Raw genomic sequence first — 20,164 nt, 5'->3', positions numbered from 1 at the left:
AGTTGCCAGAAAATGAGAACACATTAATTGAATTTTAATTTTGATTTGAATAGGCGTTGGAGTGACTTTGGGCTCTGCTGTAACAACCTCGATGAATTTGACGAACAGCACGGACACCATGGAGACTGCTGTTCCTTATAAAACCGAAACTACCGCCGATATGCATTTGTATTATCAGGTAAAACAATGAGTAAAAGATTCATTTGAAAATGAAACGTAATTGGTTTTTATTGATTTCAAAATTCACAGAATAACACCGGCGAAGTAAACCAAACTGGCGACGGATTCTTTCCTTCCATTTTCAACGAGGATGATTTACAGTTGATGGATATGGCCATTACCGACAGTAATTTCCTTAACCATTCTTTGCTATGAAAATTCGTCTTAATTTTTTTAAAATTTCTTCTTATTCACAGCCATGTACACTCCTCGTTTGCTTGATAACCAACCAGTAAATCACTCAGTCGGTCTGACTTCCGCCAACGGTGGTAATCCTGCGGTCTCGTCAGTGATTCCTAGCACGGTGATTGATTCTACCAGTGACAGCGCTGTCAGTTCAATGGGTTCGGAACGAGGCCCATCCATTTCGGACGGTGACTGGATCGATACATCCAATGCCACCGATTCGAACACCACGTCCATAACCGGAGCCACCGCCGTTTTGCCGTCCGGATCAGCCTACGGCATGGAGTACTCTTCTGGGTAAAGATTAGTTTGAAACAAATTCATTTATTTTCATCCGATCTTCATTGACTTGACAATTATTTTCTTGTTTTTAGTGCTAAATATCGCCATTACGATTACGGATATGGTGGTCGATCCAGTGGACTTGAAGGTGCGTCAACCAGTGGAAGAGGAAGCTCTGCCGGTACACCTGTTGCCCAAAAGAAGCATCAGATGTTTGGGAAACGTGTGTTTCACGACCAGAGCGACTTGCCCGGTTCGCCGGCCGCTGTGACTGTCGTTGGCTCGCCCGCCAAGTTCGATTACGGAAGTGGCGCTTCCGCCAGTGGAGGCTCCCTTTATTCGCATCCTTCCACTCCGCTCGATAGCGCCAGCGGCATGAATTCGATGGATTTGAAATACGGCTGCGGCATGGAATACACTCCGCATCCGCATGGTACGTTCCAAATAAAATTCAGATTTTCTCTAAAATTCTCCGATTTCTTTGAAATTGGAGTGCATGCATATTTGCGGTAGTTTTTGTTTGATAAGCAATCTGTCCAGTATTTCTCCACTGAATTTTTTAAGAAGCTCTCAATCAACTCGGATACCTCGAAAACATATAAAATGCATATTACAGTTCTTGCGAACGGTACTCCGTATGTTGTTTTAATATATTATAAGTTATAACGTTAGATGGCCAAGATGGGGTATGGTTTAATTCTCGAATCTCGATCATAAAATTAAGGATGCATGCGTTAAATCCGCCTTTTTTTATCACATCCACACACAATTAATACTTAATTTCTTTTGTTATTTTCGATCGTGCAGATGTTCGAGGTATGGACCACGTCCATCATAATCATACTTATGCACTCGGTTCGGAAGCCAGTGGAACGTCGCAAAGACCTGTCAGTCGGGATAAGCATAGAGGTAATAATTTTCTTGCTTACTATGGATACATTACATCTGGACTAGAATTAAATTTGGTTTTTGTTATTATTTTTGCTGGTAGCTTCAGGATCAAGCTTACGGGGTAGCGTGAGTGATACGGCTTCGACGCCGGGAGCTGGAACTAGCGGCTCCTGTTCGGAGAGCGAAGCGTACTCGCGGGATGAAAAACGGGCCCGCTCCATGAACATCCCTATGACGGTCGACGACATCATCAATTTACCCATGGACGAGTTCAACGAGCGACTGAGCAAGTACGACCTGACTGAGCCGCAATTGTCGCTCATCCGCGACATCCGCCGCCGTGGTAAGAACAAGGTGGCTGCTCAGAACTGTCGCAAGCGCAAGCTGGACCAGATCTTGACGCTCGCCGATGAAGTGAAGCGAGCTCGCGAACGCAAGATCAGGCTCAATAAAGAGCGCGAATTCCTTTCCGCTGAGAAGACCCGCATCAAGGATCGTTTTGCCCAATTGTATCGTCACGTGTTCCAGTCGCTACGCGATTCTGACGGCCAGCCCTACAGCCCGTACGAGTACAGTTTACAGCAGTCGGCTGACGGAAACATCTTGCTGGTGCCTCGAGCCACGGCAATGGCAAATGGCGGCTCCACCATCGATCCTCAGCCTCCGATCCAGCAACAATTGAACCACCATCAACACCATCATCAACAGCATTTACACAATCACCACAGCAGCACAAGTAACGGACAACATCGTCCCGTCATGATCGATCCCAGTTCCTTGACCGCCCAAATGGTGGGTAACGCAAGCGGTGGCCCAGTTGGCGGTGGGTCGAGTACGGCAGTTCTACACGGAGTTCGAAGAAAAACACCAGATCAGAAGAATGAGCCTTAAATTGTCTTGATGTCAAAGTGAGGGAGATTACCCCATTACCCAACACAAAAAAATGCATGGATTGGTGATCATTGAACGCCATCTAACGCCGGATCACTAAGACGGCAGCAGCCTAAAAGAAGAAGTCTTTTTGTTCTCTGCTTGACTCGATTCGTTTCCACTGCTAAAAAAAAAATACGAAAAAACGAAACAAAAACAATAATAAAAAAACAAAATACAAAAAACAAACATAAACATAAACAAACAAGAAACGACAGCTGGGAGATTTTTGTGAATATTACATTTTGCGTGGTTTGAACGAACTAAATAGCGATCCTTATTCATTACATAACCGGGGGCTCTATTTTTGTTTCTTGTATCCCATCCCATAGAATTGTTTGGTCCTGGATAAAAACGAATACAAACAATGGATTGCCAGTGATACTAGTAAATAGGAATCTTAGTGGTGGTGTGTGTGTGTGCTGTGTTTCCATCCAGATGGCTCACGCGGCTCTGCTCGTGTTCGTACACTACATTTATCAAAGAAACTTACACACGAGCTTTTTCTATACACTTACACACTCACGTATAGAGAGGAACGAGAAGTCCTTTTTTTCTTTTTTCATCAATCATCATTCATTTGTTTTCAGTTTATTTTGTTTTGTTGGCCCTTCCACTTCCTTTTCTGTTTTGAATTCCATTCGGGTTTTTTGTTTCTTCTATTCTTTCTCCCGTACCCATCACGTGTGTATGCGTGTGTGAGTGTGTGTGGCTTGTCTTCATTCAATTAGAGGGGCCCTCCAAAAAAGAAAAGAAAGAATCGTTCATCTTTATATACCGCGCTCACTTCGATGGCCTTATATACAGTATATATAAATATAATAATAATTCGAATGACGTATCGTCCTTAACTCTGGCATCCCCTGGCTGTGTGTGTGTATCATTTCATTTAATGACGTTTTTTTAATTCTTCATTTTTTTCCCGTTTGTTTGGATTCCTCACATTTTGTGGTGCTTATTCGCTCCTTTGTACGTGGGCGGAATCCGCCGTTCATGCATTCGTTTCCCGGTTGACGGGAAAATATGAGAAAAGCTGCGAGTCCCTCATTCAAATTATTCTTTTTACCGAGGAATTATTCAATATTTTTTTTTTTATTAAACAAAAAAATGGTACGTTATTTCGAAATATGAACTTCTAAAACTAACTAGGAAGACGGGAAATAATTTTGTCGGATAAATTTGAAGAGGGATTGATTTTTTGTTTAGTTTGTTTCATATATATTCACGTAGGAATTCCTCTGCGCTATTTCCGGTGATTTGAAAAAGAAACGTGAACGAGTTTGTAGCACGGTAAAAAATTTTTTTTTAAAGAAAACAGTTAACTGTAAGGTGAAACGGCTACAACTATAAATGAGTAAAATGACATAGTAATCAATTGTAAACAGCCTAACGTGTCTGTAATTTGTTTTGTATCAAATATTTGAATCTGTGCTCGACTATTATATTTGTCCATTACTCTTATCCTATACCTTTATAATGCATTAACTTTGTTTTTTGGCATACGCAACAATCGTATCTAAATAATACAAAGGAAAACAGTTTTGCTTGATTTTGTTTCTTTTTTTACTCTTTCCGGATGGAATGAATGCAATGCCTTATTATAACTTTAAATATCAATTAGTTTTATCTGGCATTCTCTTATTGTCAATTTTGAACATTTAAAATTTAAATTTTAAAGTGAATGGAGACATTTGGGTCGATTGCCTATGCTCGTTCAGTCGTTCTTTCGGCCGTCTGTAGCCGCCCCTATTCAGCTATTCTGATTATTCTTTTAAATTGATTCATTAAACAATTTTTTGCTAAACGAAGGGAAAGTACCGTATTTAGAATAAAGGATTAATTTCAAAAGCAACCAGAATATATTATTATATTATTTTTTAATTACCCGAATTACCCCGTTTACCCGAAGGTTTCTATACTACAGTATACACTGCGGCTGGTTTAGTTGACGAATTGTCATACTAGATGGCTTAAGTTTTTTTTGTTTTTTTTCCGCACTAGATGGCTTTAGTGGGCGATTGTTTTGTTTTCTGTCATTTTTATGTTACAAGTTTTTCACTTACATTCAGTTAACAATGTGCAAGATATATTACAATTTCATGAATGAGATCAATCAAGAAATGTAGGTAAACTAGGTTAGACGAAACTGTTTCTAGTTATTAGCACCATATTTGTTTAACTACTTTCAAACAGGTTTTGTGGACCTTAAGTCGTGGCCATTGTAAAATCACTTGAACGAGCTGGTAGATCTTAGAAGGATAGCAGGAATGAGTGTTGAGATCTAAGAAAACAGTGAAATTCTCTTACTACGTGCTACCATCAAGCTAGATAATAAAGTCAAATCAAGTTATATTTAACCATCAATGATAAAACAGGGTGGATCTTTCCCATAGGTATTGTACAAATTTATGAATCAGGTACTTTATTGTCTTATATATGGTATGAACATATAGCAATTATATACTATATAGATGTCCTGACGTTTCTTTTTAGTGTCCGACCCTTGGTTTAGGTTTAGTGGATTTTAGTGGAGTATAACATTTTAGGGTTCTTTTGCCACAATTGTATATTATTATCTTTCTAATGATTCTTTTATTTCTTACTAGACCTCCAGGTAAAATACTTAAACTTTATTCTGGTTGCTATTTTTATGACAAGCAATGACACAGTGTTATTGTGATTTGTGAGTGTTGACTTTGCTTGAATTCGGAATTCAGAGACCAAGTGTGATGCTGTTTAAGCATGCACTATGTATTGAATATGAAAAAAGAGATCGAAAACCTAACGCAGGTAGCTAAAAATTATTACGATTTGAATTTGGAACCATTTTCAAGTTTTCGTATTTGATGTTATTGTCTATCGCTAGATGGCAGAAGCCTCTACTAAACAAGTCAGCTGAAAATAGTATGGAGTTTGTGTTTGGATTGATGCTGCAAGGATGTCTCTTTCTTCCCTCCGATTGTGTGTGTTTGTTTGCAACTCTGCAATGGATCTTTGAGCGGAATGATTCCGGAAAGGATGTGTCTCGTTGCGCCCAACAAAATAACAGAACTCGGTAGAATAGAAGAGAAACAGAAAGATTCCAGGCATCCAGGCTGGTTTTGCGCTGTATAGTTTCCTTAAAAATCGTCCCCCCTCCTCAAACTCCGGCTAGTCTTTCTTTTGTTGGCTATGTTAAGGTCTTCCTTCCAGCGGCAGAGAATCCGTAGTGCGCGGCGGCGTAAGCGACGGCCGGGGGAAGAAGAAGAAGAAAAAAGGGCCTTACTCTTTTTCTCTCTATTTCTTCATTTTCTATTTCTTCTTCTTTTTCCCGAATAGGAAATGAGGAGTTTTCCCCCGATGAAAGCTGCACAACGGTCGGAGCGCTAGACGCGCGGCCCGATCCGTCTTTGTCAGAGCTCCAGCTCACTCTCTCACGTTGACCTTTTCCGAAGGGGCCACAGGGCAACCAGCTCTCCAGCAGCTCTAGAGCACAGTGCATATAGAAAAGAGATACAGCACACAAGCAGCCAGACCTTCTTTTTCTTTCCCCTTCTCTTCTCTATACACTTGGATATATGTGTGTGTGTGGATTCACTGTATAGCTTTCCCCTCTTATGGTTAGTACGTATAGCCGCCTATAGATTCTCTTTCCTTTTTCTTGATCATATTATCTTTTATCACTCGACGATTCCCTATTTTTCTACACACAGCAGCAGCAGTCAACGAGTAAAAGTATCAAAAGCTCGGCTGGATGGATGGATGGATGGGCCGACCTACACTTACTACGCTAAAGGAGGGGGGAAATCGACCACGGAGATCTCCCGACTGAGGAAACGAGGGACGACAGTTGCGGACGCAGACAGCCGGCCGATTTTGACGTTTCTATTCCACCCAAAATGTCGAAATGAATACGGTACGAAATGGAAATCCAAACAATATTTGTTCGAACGTGACTCGTCTATATTTTTCTTGATTATTGGGCGCCGCGTCTATGTAATCGAACGATAACGGCTCATTACGTTTCCTCAGACGGATGGCCTTGTTTCGATCCACACCTCCCAGACTTTACAGGTTTTTATTAAGTTTTTATACACACACGACGAGAATAAAGTTTGATCGTCATCAACTTACGGTCGATTTCGTCTAAAATGGTGGAGGGAATCGCCGCAGGAGCCGAGTGAACACAACAACAACAGCCAGAAGAAGACGGGAAAACAAAACAAAAAAAAAGAATACGGGGAAACCCATTTTGGTTTTTAAAAGAGTCGAGCATTGTAATTATCCAAACTCGAGGCAGCTAGGTAAAAAACACGTATTAAAAAATTTTCTTTTTCCTCCCCTCCGTCAAATTCGACAAAAAGAAGAAAAGAGAGAGAAAAACCAAAAGGCTTCTGGCACTCTTTTTCAACACAGAGTGCTTGTATGTATGTATACAATATATATACACAGAGAGAAAGAGAGAGACTCCATGAATACTTGTTTCGAGGCCACGACGATATAGGATGACCGTTTGCAATCATGGGCCTTCACCGCCATGATGGATCACCAACCAACCAAGCCAACCACCACCACACGGAGCACACAGCAAAGTTCCTTCTTCTTCTTCTTCTTTTTTCCCTGCTCTTTTGGTTCCTTCTTCAACACAAAAACGGCGATGAAATTTCTTCTTCTTTTCTGTTGTGCTGTGTATTATTTTCTCCCGCATTTCTAAGAATGTTAAACCTATTGGGAAGAGAAAATATCCGAAAATTCTTCCCTCAGAACCTGACAGCTACTCTCTCTCTCTCCTCCGCCAGGACCACAGCGGAATCAGGTGGAATGTTGGACGAATGTTACAGCTGCACAGCAGCATCAGATTTTTCTGTTTTTTCCTAATTCTCTTTCCCTTGTCTTCTTCTGGTTTTACTTTTTTAGACTGACGTGCACATAGGCGGATACCTTGGATGTATGTCCGGAAGTTGGCGGAATCCGGAAGCCGCACCCAATTTTTGTCAACGTCGCAGACAACACACAAAGTCCCCCCTCTACGAAACAAAAAATGTCATCAACACTTTTTTTTTCAATTCCATTTTCTTACATACCGATAAACATTTAGATCAGATTTCAAAGATTCATTTTTAACACCTTTCAAATTAAATGAAAAGAAGATTGTCAAGTTCCATGGCTAATAAATGTTGAAAAGTCAGTCAAACACGAACTCCTTTTGGCCCAACAAATTCGGGAGATGGTTGATAATGGTGTGCATGTGTAAGATACTATCAAACTGTATAGCATTCAGGGCTCGTCATTATTTTGGCCGAATAAGTCGAATCTCTTCCTCACCATCTTGTCGTATCGTCAACTCGTATTCAAATCTTATCTCGTAAAATAATAATAAAAAAAAGGAGGCACAATCAACCCACAATCTGCGTGGTTTGCTTTCAATTGAAGTTTGAATTATTATGTGCAAGTATAATGAACTCGCGTGAGAAAGACTCCGTGAACCGTGGGTAAATCTCTCGGAAATCGACGCCATGTTTTCGTTTTGTTTTCTAAAGACCTCTCAGAGAAATCAGAATAACTTTGAAAAAATATCAAACCAGTTCCCTGTTTTTGATCTAGATCTAGACACGAAAAAAGACCTTGAAAATGGTTTTTAAATAACTTTGATGTTTTTCTTTTTCGAAAAGAAAAAGTTGAAAACAAAAAAGGCTGAGTTGCCGAGTTTTCTCTTTTAATTGCTAATGAGGGCAATTATGACAAATCGCGAAACGCTGTCATTGAAACCATTTTATTTAGTTTTCCGAACGTGCTTGACTGGTCTGGTAGTGGTGTATCGCCTAACTTTGAGAACAAATGCTTACGTTTTACAAGGGTACAAAATCATTTTTTCATCGAAAAATGTGTGTGACATCAATTTAACATTAACTCTGTGAACATTCCAGACCAGGGCGTGTGTGTCGTATTCTTTTTTAGTGTGTGTGTGTGTGTAAAGACTTGCATGGGAGTACCTCGTGGTCTAGTTTTTTTCCCTCCATTTTGTGTGAGCATCATTTTCATCGAGAAAAGATGTCTATACCAGCAAACAGAATAACCCAGTGAGTCTTCTTTTTTATTTGCCAAGCCTCTCTTTCTTACTGCTCGACATGAACACGTGAAATGTACTCTAGCCTTGATAATAACACACGCTGGTGGCGGTGTGTATGTTTGGCTGCTGCTCGTATAGCCAAACGCATGCGAAATGTCGATCAACTTGATATAATACCGGCATGTTGTGTGTGTGTGTGTATGTTTCTCAACCCATTTTTTTCTTCCTCTTCTTATGTTCTTTGTATATTTTCATTTTGCAGTTCTAACGCAGCAAACAGACAAGAGAAATGCTGCGTTGAACCTCTTGGCGTGTTTGCATGTTTCCCGCACAACACCGAGGAGAAGAATAGTCGCAGCAGCCGACCAACCAACCAAACATGGCGGCTGACCTTTTATTCTTGACCCTCTCAGCTGCGGCTTCTGACTAATAAAAACAGCAACACACAAAAGAAAAAGTAGGTCCCTATTCCTCCCATAATAGTAGTAGACTTAGAATCGAAATTCAGTTAAGTTTTTGATCGCTTCGTATCAATAGAGAGTGAACCGTGATGCTATCACTTGTTTGTCTCTATTGGTTGGGTTTGAAAGGTGGTCAACCTATGATGGTCTTCAATTGGGTGGATGAAGAGGGTGGATCTAAAAAAGGTTTTTTTTTTCTTTTCTTTTTGGTCGAGGGGTTTGACACCTCGGATGACGAATTGGTTTAGCCATTAAATCGTCTTGAAAAGGGCGAAGAGGAAGAAGTCGAACATCTTTGTGTTGATGGAAAAAAATGGGAATCCTGATTTTCAATCGAATTCTTTTTCTCATTTTCTCTGGTCTGTCTGCGCCTCTTGTCGTCGCCCTCATCTGCTCAGCTTTGTTGCTTGGCCTCTCATCCTGCCCAATCAATCAAACAACTCTCTCTCTATCTGCTGTAGGTAGTGAGAGTTCTATACTGCTGGGCTCTTCCTCTCTCATTTCATTCCACCGTCTCTTGATACGCTCGATTTGATATAGGAATCAACGACACAGAAAACCGTTATAGCTCTTTTGAATAATCATACAGATGCAGACGGTGTATTTTGTTTGTTTGGTTTTTTGTTTTTGAAAGAAACAAAAAAAAAATTGGTTGTCAGTTTGTTGGTTTCATCATCTAGATTTTTCGTGTTTCATTTTGGTTTTTTTCTCTTTTTTGGGGAAGATGTAAAAAGGGCTCAGGAGGAGATGTACAAAAGGTGCGCTTCATTCTCTTATTTTTCTCACGTGTGCTACGTTTCTTTTTACCCTTTTCATTTTTTTTTCATGAAATTCAACACAAATTTTCCATCCGTTTGAAAAAAAGGTCGAAATTAAGTTTAAAAAAAAATTAAATGAAACTGAAATCAGAAAAATCATTGCAATGAATACTATCTCGCTTGATGATAATACATAATAATACCGGCTTGGATGTTTTGTTATACATTACATCATAATACAACATACATCATGATACATATACGGTACATAATGTGAGTTTTTTGTTTGTATATAAGAGAAGGAGGAGAAGATAATATCAGTTTATATACAAGTTGTAAAAACACAGGGGTATACGAAAGGGAAAAAGAAATATTTTTTTATTTAAACCGAAAAATATTTTTTTGTTTTGTTTTTTTAACTTTTTTTTAAATTTCGTCTTTGTGTGAGTGTCAAATAGTTGAATAACATCATCGGCGGATTTAAACCAACACACATACACACGCAAATATATAGAAGGAATGTTCATTCTCTCTTTAATCTCTTTAGTTATAGTGAGCCAATCGTAAATCGTGAAATGTTTTACAAAGATTTTTTTTCTCAACTTTTTACGCGCGGACGATTGCAAATGTGTCAACTGTTCACCGTTCGTGGTGTGTATTTTCTTGTGATATAAATGAATAATATCTCGTCTGGTGTGATTTCGGGGGTGGGAGTATTTGGTTACGTTATTTTAACGCAATCGCACAAAATAAAATATTTTTAAAGCGCACACAGGGCAGTCGGTTAGAATAGAAAACGAAACAAAATGTGACAAAAATGAAACGAATAGCGACACAATTTTTGATAGTGCGGGAAGTGAAACGAAAAAAAAAAAAACTCTTTTTCCCTCAAATGATTTCTTGATTTTTGAATCAAGAAATCATTTTGTTAATTCAATAAGTTGGTTATTCAAACACAAAGGGGAGGTGAAGACCGGATGGATTTTCTTCGCTTGGTGATTCTCTCGGTGATGGATGTATAGTACGTGCACACATGGATTATCAACATTGTTTGATCAACAACAAACTTTTACATCACATCTCACTGCGTCAAATCTCTTAAAAAAAGAGATTGCGACAATTGATATCTTTATCTATTTTTATTAGCCAGTTTAAGGAGATTTTTTTTTCTCTTTTTGTTTTTATCGTCATCTTAGGGTAGTACAAGTTTGAGTGTTTTTGAGTGGGTGAATTTTGTTTGCCGTAAAATTTCGAAAAGATAAAAGGAGGAGCTTAGAAAAAAAAGAGGAAAGGTGAACCCCAAAAGACTAGGATTGTTTTTTGTTCTTTTCTTTTTTACATGCAAGTTAAAATTTAAAAAAAAAGTGTTGATCGTATAGGTTTGATTTATCTGGGAATTTTTCCGCATGTTAATCGATTTCAAACAGATTGAACCGATGGTTATTATCATTTTTTTTTTCAGCTAAATGTTGTTGTTTTCTCACGAAAGTAATACCGGTACAAATTAATAAATAAGAACCCCAAACCAGAAATAAAGGAGGTTTTTGCAAAACTTTTTTTTAGGAATCTCATTGCTATGTGTGTGTGTGATGTTTTTCCCCCTTTCAAATTGTTTTTCCCGGGGGAAGGGAGGCGATGGTTAAAACAGGATCGGGTGTGTCTTGTGTGTGCGGAATTTTATTTTTAGATTTTGGATTAGACGAGGAAATTAGTGAATGGGTCGAGCTTTTTTTATATTATATATTTATATATTGTTTTCTTGATGTTGTAGTTGATTTTTTTTTGTTTTGGGTGCGTGGATGAAAAATTGAAAAGAAAAAATTATTTTCTGAGAAAAATAATGATAATAATAATAATAAAAAAAAAGTAAAAACAGACAGGAAAAATGATCGAATATTTGTTGGGATTAGAGAGGCGTAGGCGGTGATTCGCTCTTTGAGGGTGCGCCGCCACTGGCGTTGCTCTCGGAATCGGTGACGGGCGATGGAGCCGAGGGTGAAGTGCACGAAAGTGTCGGCTCTGGCGGAATGAGTCCCTCCTTCATTCGTTTCTTTTGCTTCATCCGCCTGTTTTGGAACCAGATCTTGACCTGAGTCTCGTTGAGTTGCAGGGCGGCCGCGATCTCGATCCGCCTCGCCCTCGTCAGGTATTTGTTGAAGTGGAACTCTTTCTCCAACTCGGTCAGCTGTTTGGTGGTGAAATTGGTCCGGCCCGTGTTGTTGGCACCGCCGAGTCCTCCCAGACCGCCGACGCCTCCGTTGCCACCGTTACCTCCGTTGTTACCACCTCCGCCTGGACTCCCAACTCCTCCACCGCCTCCGAGGCCTCCTAAACCGGGCAAACCGCCGCCCATTCCACCCCCGAGTCCGCCGACTCCGTTGCCACAATTTGGACTGCTACCTCCAAATCCGTACTCTGGTCTGGGAGCTGCTTGATAGAAAGAAAAAAACGGGAGAAAAGAAACAAACAAATCAATCAATGGCCGGCCAGTCCCTTCGTTTGTAGGTGTTGAGAGCTAGCAAATATAGCACACGCAGGATAGATTGAGAAGAAGAAGAAGGAATATGAAAATACAATGTGTTGTGTGTATAAGCTTAGTAGCGATAGAGATTGAGTGAGTCCTATATTCCTTCTATATAGCACCAAAAACGGAATATACATTATTCAGCGTCAATTTGTAATCGAATTGAAGCATCTGGCGTCATCACCAACGGACAATGATCAATGGTTCTTTTGCTGATTAAAAATCACCTTGCCGGACGTTTTGATAATTGTTTTTTTTTTTTTTTTCTTTTCTATCTTATTTTCGAAAACAATTTGAAGAATTTGTCTTCGATTATTATTATTTTTTCTGATTGAAAACGAGAACGAATGGGAGAATAGACCCAACACTAAAAGGTTTATTTTATTCTCGTCATCCTCTAGAGACTTTTAGGACTAGGAGAGAGAGAAAATCTATTTGACTGCGTTAGATTTGGGGGGTGGCAGCAATAGGAAAGTTGTGCGCTTGCGTAATATCACCGACGATGGAACGGAAAAGAATCTTCTTTTTTTTTTGTTTAGTTGTTTTCCCTCCGCGAGGTAGAGTGAAACCCGACGTTACAACATGAAGGATGAGTCCCGCGAGAGCCGAAAAGAGAAGATAGCATTCCTTACCCATTTCCTTCCTTCCTTCCGTCCTTTTCTTTGCTTACAACGGCCAAAACAACATGGGATCCACAGAGAGATCCCTCTCACTGTCTCTCTCTCTCGGGTGATGATGTTGTTTGGAGGACAGCAAGAGGCAACAAGTCGCCATATCTATTTTTCCTTTTCAATTTCCCCTTTAGTCGTAGTCTTTGCACCAAAAGTTTGTCGCTTTTTATATGGAAGAGTTTTGGAGAGGGCCTATAAGAAGTAGCATTTCCACTTAGATCGTTAGTGAAGGATCGATCTGTACTCTATAGCCGCACTTATCGTTAATTTGGGTCCGCATTGAACTTTCCTTTTGCAGTTGTCTAGCGCCTTGAAAGTTTATAGATGAAAGAATTCGATTAAATCGAATGAGAGTCAAATTGACTGCGCAACTCGATGGGTACTGTATTAGGCCATCACAGCAGTCTAGTAGGGAAGCCGATCCTGCCGTGGGTCTTTAAGGGCCTGGTTGTCAAAAAAAATGTAACCGCAAAGGGGGAAATGAAGTCGTCATAGTGAACATTTCGGGCCTAAACTGTGAGGGGCGATCTGGTTTCTTGTTTGTACGAGTCGCGTCACGGACGTCGTCATTGACGACGGATGCGCAACGAGCTGCTTCTTTTTCTGTTTGCATAGCGGCGTCAAATTTTTTTTTTTTCTTACACCCTCGGTCAAAATTTTCTGCTCGTTTCTATGTGCACAGTAAGACCAGACGTCTCCATTGACTTTCTCTCTCTCTCCCCTCTCGTATTTTTCGTGTTTGCTTGTTGTGGCCAGCTCGTGCTGCTCCTGTTAAAAGATGTTCCTCTTTTTTTTTTGTTCCGTGTTTTAAAAACAAATCTCCCCACCGACAAGAAAAAAACAGGAAAAATAGCGTCGAATGTTTGACCGGAACGTCACAGCTGCGCCACACATAATATTAAGTCAGAGGCCTATAACTTTTGCGGATATATATCTGCAGCTGAACTCTCTCTCCCAAAATAAAAGGGCGAAATCTGTTCAAGCTGTTCCAACAATGACGGAATTGTTTGATATCTAATAAGAACTTTGGCAACTTGCGAGTTCTTGTTTTTTGTATTTTTCCCCCAGTTGTAGACTGGAACCTTTTTTAATGTACAGACTTTGTCTGGGTTTTTGTGTGTGTGTAGCCGGACTAGCCTACGGTCGCAAAAGGAGTTTGTGTTACCCGAAAAAAAAAAAAAAGATGAAAATGGAAATGAATTTGAATACAAAATGCAAAGAAGCTGCCTTTTTTGTTGGTCGATGGGATAGAGGAGACACACACACACACACACACGAGTGTACGTATATGCAAAGTGGGTGGATCGAATCCCCTCCTGTATATATGTGCGTGTGCTGCTGCGTCTTTTCTTTGATGCCGGTGATGGATCTTTTTCTTTTCCTCCTTTTCTCTGGGAGATATTTTTCTTCCCCTAGTTGACTTGGACTTGGAAAAAAAATAAAATCATAGAAAAAGAGTTTTTTCTCTCTACCGTCAGTCTGTAAAAAGGAATTAAACACAGCCCCAAAAGAAGAAGAAGAAAAAAACTAAATTCTGAAATGAAATTCAAGATCACAGGGGGTCGCTCGGTACATTGGGTATAATATCTACCGCGCCACCGTTGGGGCTCGTCTTCTTTTCTTTTCTACATATTTAAACTTGGATGGGTTTTTATTTCTATAATTTTCGTTTTACTAATGTGGGGGTTTTTTTTCTTCTTTGCCATCAGTGGAATTTTGATTTGAGTTTTTTTTTCCTTGGTTGGGAAAGTTTAAATTAGAATTTTGTCTGGGAGAGTTGACGAAATTTTTAAAGATTTTTTGTTTTTCTGTGTCCATTTTCTTTAGAGTTTTTACACTTTCCAAAAGAGAGCTGGACGTTATTGTCGCCCTGGCCAACTGGCAATCGGCCTAATACCATCAACCGTAGATCAAAATTTGTGTGTGTTTCTTCCTTTGGTCTTTCGGGGTTGTTTTCTGAGAAACGCGACGGAAATGGCGAAGGAGAAAAAATAGAACGGAATGCGGTGGAATTGTGTGTCAAACTTCACATGACACAACACAGTAAAAAGAAAAAGAAGGCTCTTTAAAATTCCATTCTCTCACACCATATGGTGTGCTTTATACCATAGCTTGTTATTCCATGATGTATTCGACGGTCTTCCACAATTTTTTGTTTTTTTTATTCCTCCCGAAAACAACCGACGGCCAGTTATTGCGTCCACCGCAGGAACTTTCCCAGCCATGTGAAATTTTTTCTGTGCCGATGTGTATAGTATTATAGACTGTATATACCTTGAGAATTTGGCTGCGCTAGAAAGTCGGCCGACTTGATTCCGAATTACTTTTATATACGCAGTTGGACCTTAATTCTCTGGTGGCACAGTAGACAAGCGACTATCTCGTTTCCCTTCGCGGTTGAAGAGCGAAGGAAATGGGCCTACCAGTTCGAACTAGCCCGATAAGAGATAAGAGAAACACGGTCCGTCCTTCTTCTTTTTTTACATTTTTAGCTGGAAAACAAGGTTACCTATATGTCGTAGTAGTAGCAGCAGCCAACCTCCTAAATACTAGTATCGCTTTATCTATTTTGGTGTTGTCCCTTTCTTCTTTTTCTTTCTCGCGTATGTGTTGGGGCGACTCCTTGGGACAGGTTCCAAAATATCGGGAAGTCTTGACATATCTCTGAGTCTCGACGAACCCATCGAGGTATGCCCTCGTACTCGTATACGCACGTCGAATGCGAAGAATGTGCCAGTGTGTAAATATCGTCCGAGACTGCTGCTGCTGCTGCTCTTTTACAAGCCAAACGGGATTGATCTTTGCAGCACACACACAGAGAACTGGGCTGGGCTGGAATAATAAATACGGGCTCGTGTTACGCCGAGGTCAAATGTTTGGACGAGGAAATCCTGGATTTTATCTTCGGACAGAGGAACAACTGGGAAACTTCCTGTTGAATCGTTTGTAGACGAGAAAGCCTTTTTTTCTTTTTGATTTATTGACTAGCTTGTGTTTGGTTGCTCCTAACAGGCGATATGTCTCCTGAAAGCTCTGAGCTGCTCTGTTTGTGTTGAGATGTGATGAATAATGGCGGCCATCGAGAACTGGTTTTGCGGCTTGTCACACTACTAAACTGTGGACTTGTACAACAACATTGGCCGGCCAAAGTTGTGTGTGTGTGTGTCCCTAATCGCAGGCAAAACGATCGATTAGGCCTCGTCGAAAAATGCTCTTGTCGTCTCTACACAATGTTTTCTACTGTTTCCCTCTGGCCCACACACGAAGTGGAAGATCATTAATAACCTCTCGTCTGAAGAGGTGCTCGTGAGAGGAGGGGGGTTTGAGCAGCCACCCAAAAGAATGAGAAAGGAAAAAAAGAAATATAGCTGCAGCTGAGTGGGGACAGTGTTGTGTCTTTTTATGATAAACCCAAAAGTGGCGACTGTTGTCGACGTGATTTATGATCGGCGGCCGCCAGCACCTCTTGGTTTTCTTAAAGGCTCGTTTTTCTCTACCATAGAGAGAAGGCTGGCCAAAACGGGCCAATGCTGGACCAGTCGGTGGCTTTTTCTAGGCCTACGCACAACGGTAGTGAGCGGCTGCCGTGATTAATGATCTTCTGCATCCCCTTATCTCTCTCTCATTGATTCGAAGAAAAAGAGGATGGAAGTATGTCCAACATGAGTCCAACAAGCGTTTACCTTGTTGTTGGAAGAAAGCTCGACTGTGCTGGTTGGCTAGACGCGGCTCTCCATTCAAAATCGTTTTCTGAAAAAGAGGAGAGCGGCCGTTTTTCCTTATTTTTACGACCGGCCTACAGGGACCGATTGGCGGCTTCCTCATCTTTCATCTTTTTTATTTCCTTTTGGGCGGCCAACGTTTCTAGGCGATCATGACTACCGCCGACCGCACCCATTTTTCTTTAAATGATTCGAATCTAGAGCTGTATCCTCCTTCTTTTTGTCTGAACTAGTTAACTCGACTACAATCAAATGATGCTGAAGATTTGGTTCATTTTGACCGTCGGGGTCAATCTTAACTATGAATGATAGGCCTCGAATCAAAGTTGATGGCATTCAAAGAAATGATAGGCCTAGTGAGATTTCTGGCTGGGAATAACAAATGGATGCAATGATTGAATGGATTAAAAAAGAAACGTACCAGGTTTGGGTACATTCCGTTTGACTTGCATCCATTTGTAGGTGGGAACGTTGGACTGCTGTTGTTGCTGGACGGGGTGGTTGAGATTGGGCTGGACTCCTCCGCCGTTGCCTCCGCCGCCACTTGCACCACTTTGCCCCTGGAGTTGATTGTGATGCTGGCCGGGGTGCTGGGCAGCGGCCGCGGCGGCCGCTCCCAGTCCAACCAGGTTGAGCATGCCGTTGACCTGGCATTGATCTCGCAGCGATGGCCCGCCGACGCCGACGCCGTACGGTCCCACGGAGGAGCCGAAATGGCCAGCCGCCGCGGCTGCTGGATGTGTGACGCGGGCTCCGTACTGGGTCACGTCCGGGTAGCCGTAACCTGCCGTCGCTCCCGTGGGAATGGCGACGGCCGCCGCTGATAGGCCGTTGATTCCGACGGTGCCGTCCACCACGACGCCATGACCCGTCATGGCCGGATGGACTTGATGATGCCCGTGGTGCACAGAGTGGTGATGGTGTGGGTGTCCGTGATGACTCTGGTGATGAACCTGGTGGTGTTGTTGTTGTTGCTGTTGATGGTGGTGATGTTGTTGCTGCTGCTGTTGCTGCTGTTGTATTCCGTGCTGGTGCTGGGCGTGGTGGTGCTGTTGTTGCTGTTGTTGCTGCTGGTGCAATTGCTGATGATGTTGCTGCTGCTGCTGCTGGTTGGGCGAACCGTGGTGCTGGCCGGAATAATCCGTTTGGTAGGCACTGCTGTTACCGACGGACACTGAAGATATCGAATGCTGGCCCATGCCCGTCCCCACGCTGTGCGGGCTCAGGTGGTAGGAGGCGGCGGCGGCTGTGGCGGCGGCAGCGGCCGCTGCAGCTGCGGCCGCCGTGGCGTATCCGTTGGCGTCCAAATTGGTGTAGGAGAGGCCGTTTCCCGAGCCTCCGCCGACGTCTCCCGACTGGAGCAAACCGGAATTTGTGTGCTGATCGTGCGGAGTCAGCGGAGGCGTTCGCGGATCGGGCGTCTGCTGCTGCTGGTGGCTCAGGTAGTGCGGCGGGCCGACGGAGCCCAAAACACTGCCGCCCGTCGGGCCGCTCGATTCCGGGGTCGAGGCCTGGCCCGACGAACCTCCGCCGCTGTTTGAACTGACGGATCCGCTTCCGTAGACTCCTCCGTAGACGGATCCGGCCAAATCTGTCGCGTAGTTTGACGCTGATCCGTAACCGACGCCGACGCCTCCGTCACCGTTGCAAACACCGTAAAGAACGTTGGCGTTCATCTTTTGTTTGTTTGTTTTGTTTCTTGTCTTTTAATTTGATTTTTTCAAATTCAAAAAAGGAAACCCAAAATTCCAATTTTGTTTTTGTCCACTTTTGATCGAGTTCTCGTCTCAATGACGTAACATCATCTGTCGTCCTGACACTGTAAATTAGGGGTCACTCTCACACTTTTGGGCTGCACCAATGACGACACTGCTCACTTCATATAGAAACCGAAATTGTTGACTGGGGCAAACTGGGGGAAATGAAACAAATCAAAAAGAAATTGGCTTTTTCACTGCGAAATTTTGGTTGTTGAACGGCGGCCACGACACGGGCAACAACAAGATTGAAGTAGCGGTGGTGGTGGGATGGTTAGTCCGATGGTCGGGCTCATCGCACTCTCTAGAAGAAGCGAATCCTCATCTGATTTTGTCGCCAAAAAGACGCAACTTGTGTGTGTGCGCAATTCTTGCCTTTTTGAATTGAAGTAAAATGTTTGGTCAGTTTGAAGCGGATGGCATAGGGTTAGAAAAAACAAACAAAAATAGTTGGCGGAACTCTAGTCAAGTCTCTCTATCTCGTGGCTCTGTACGTGTTACACTACGACGACCGAGTACTAGATGCCAACAGCCGTGATGGGCCAGGCCAGCAGCCAGTATTTTTTTTCTTCTTCTTTTCTTTTTTCCTTCGGTGGGGAAATGGGGTGGGTGTTTGGTTGTTACTGCAGTGCGAGGCGGGCAGGAACACGGGCAAACTCGGCTCTCTACACACATGCACACACACAACACACACACACGGGTGGATGTGTATAATAGTAGAGAGAAAGGAGGCCTGCCTACTGGCTCGACTCGCTAGAGGACCTCCCCTCCGAGTCACGTGACTAGCGCCAGCCGACCAATTGGGTCGCCGATTGGGAGCTGCTCGCGAGCAACGCCTCAATTTCCTTCCCTTCCCTCCTTGACAAGCTCGAGTGTGTCTGTCTGTGTGTGTATGCGTCTCTATACAGCACATGAGAGACTATGGCCGCACCGAGTGTACCGCCCTGTCGTGGAGTAGCTCTTCTCTCCTACGCCGCGCGGGACTATGGTGCATCGCACGATGGTTTATATCTTTTTTTTTTCTAAGGGACTCGCTATGATTACAAGAAGCGAAACACCGTGACGAGAAAAGAGAAAGACTCGGAACATTTTTCTCCGTTTTTTTTTCCACCGAAGAAGTGGATTGATGTTTCTATCTGTTTATATTTTTCTGGAATTGTTTGTAGAAACGGTCGATGCAAAAATTTGAAAGATAAAAGGCCGTTGAGGAAGCGTGAATTTTATTTTTGATTTGAATTATCAATTGGAGAGCAATGTCGGTGGAAATGTTTGATGTTTTCTATTATCTGCGGAAAGGCAGTCAGCAGACACACAGGGAGAGAAAGAGAGATGGAATATAAATGTTACAAATCATGCCTAAACGTTTGTGAAATAGATCATGATGATCGCTCTGGCGACTGCTGGGGTTTTTCCGACACGTTAATGACAGAGGGCTGGGTGGTGGCACGATGGATGGGCCATTGCGACGAGTTATTGATGCTCTCGCGCTGCGCTCTCTCTGCTCCGCTCCCATAAAAGGTGGCCCGAGCCACTGCGGTCTTGGTGGCCGGCTTATATAGCCAACACACACACACACACACACACACTGAGGAGGAAGAAGAAGATATGAGAGCCTTACTGTGTGTGTGCAAGGCCGAAAATGACATGTCGCACATTTTTTTTTTTCTTTTTTTATATTTGATTTGTCGGAATTTGAAATTTGGAATTTTTGAAT

The 20,164-nt window shown here is 42.3% G+C and overlaps 2 protein-coding genes and 2 long non-coding RNA genes across 12 annotated transcripts in view; 3 read left to right on the top strand and 1 right to left on the bottom strand.

Annotated features, from left to right (window-relative positions):
- LOC124199990 (segmentation protein cap'n'collar-like) overlaps positions 1–4,057 on the top strand; it is a 28,982-nt gene extending 24,925 nt beyond the window's left edge. For both annotated transcript variants that reach the window (XM_046596064.1, XM_046596063.1), the window contains exons 7-12: positions 54–178; positions 250–346; positions 417–702; positions 780–1,120; positions 1,495–1,596; positions 1,679–4,057. In XM_046596064.1, coding sequence (XP_046452020.1) covers positions 54–178; positions 250–346; positions 417–702; positions 780–1,120; positions 1,495–1,596; positions 1,679–2,469 — 1,742 coding nt within the window. In that variant the 3' untranslated portion in view covers positions 2,470–4,057. The remainder of the gene's footprint in view (positions 1–53; positions 179–249; positions 347–416; positions 703–779; positions 1,121–1,494; positions 1,597–1,678) is intronic.
- Positions 4,058–4,514: 457 nt separating this feature from the next.
- On the top strand, positions 4,515–7,687 carry LOC124199983. Of its 8 annotated transcripts, none has more exons than XR_006877111.1 (8): positions 4,515–4,630; positions 4,702–4,925; positions 5,002–5,298; positions 5,375–6,107; positions 6,201–6,403; positions 6,520–6,764; positions 6,855–7,303; positions 7,405–7,687. It is a non-coding gene; the product is annotated as an uncharacterized LOC124199983 (long non-coding RNA). The 8 variants fall into 8 exon arrangements; XR_006877105.1 differs by having other exon boundaries at positions 6,852–7,303; XR_006877109.1 differs by having other exon boundaries at positions 4,516–4,630; positions 4,702–4,901; positions 5,279–5,298; ... (1 more) ...; positions 5,688–6,107; positions 6,520–7,303.
- Positions 7,688–8,275: 588 nt separating this feature from the next.
- Positions 8,276–20,164, top strand: part of LOC124199985 — a 225,479-nt gene continuing 213,590 nt past the window's right edge. The window contains exons 1-2 of the long non-coding RNA XR_006877114.1: positions 8,276–8,567; positions 8,820–9,014. This is a non-coding gene — a long non-coding RNA (uncharacterized LOC124199985). The remainder of the gene's footprint in view (positions 8,568–8,819; positions 9,015–20,164) is intronic.
- On the bottom strand, positions 9,924–19,130 carry LOC124199970 (homeobox protein Hox-B1a-like). The gene is made up of 2 exons (XM_046596046.1): positions 17,115–19,130; positions 9,924–12,203 (listed from the first exon to the last, which is right to left on the bottom strand). The coding sequence occupies exons 1-2, from the start codon at positions 18,367–18,369 to the stop codon at positions 11,683–11,685; spliced, it is 1,776 nt and encodes a 591-aa protein (XP_046452002.1). The 5' UTR covers positions 18,370–19,130; the 3' UTR covers positions 9,924–11,682.

This window comes from Daphnia pulex, chromosome 8 (assembly GCF_021134715.1).
Source record: "Daphnia pulex isolate KAP4 chromosome 8, ASM2113471v1".
Classification (NCBI taxonomy): Eukaryota; Metazoa; Arthropoda; class Branchiopoda; order Diplostraca; family Daphniidae; genus Daphnia; species Daphnia pulex.
This window is presented reverse-complemented; position numbering and strand designations above follow the sequence as displayed.

Coding starts and splice junctions, on each gene's coding strand:
- LOC124199970 (XM_046596046.1), bottom strand. CDS start 18,369: ATGAACGCCAACGTTCTTTACGGTGTTTGCAACGGTGACGGAGGCGTC. Junction 12,204..17,114: donor ACGGAATGTACCCAAACCTG/GTACGTTTCTTT, acceptor TCTATCAAGCAG/CTCCCAGACCAGAGTACGGA.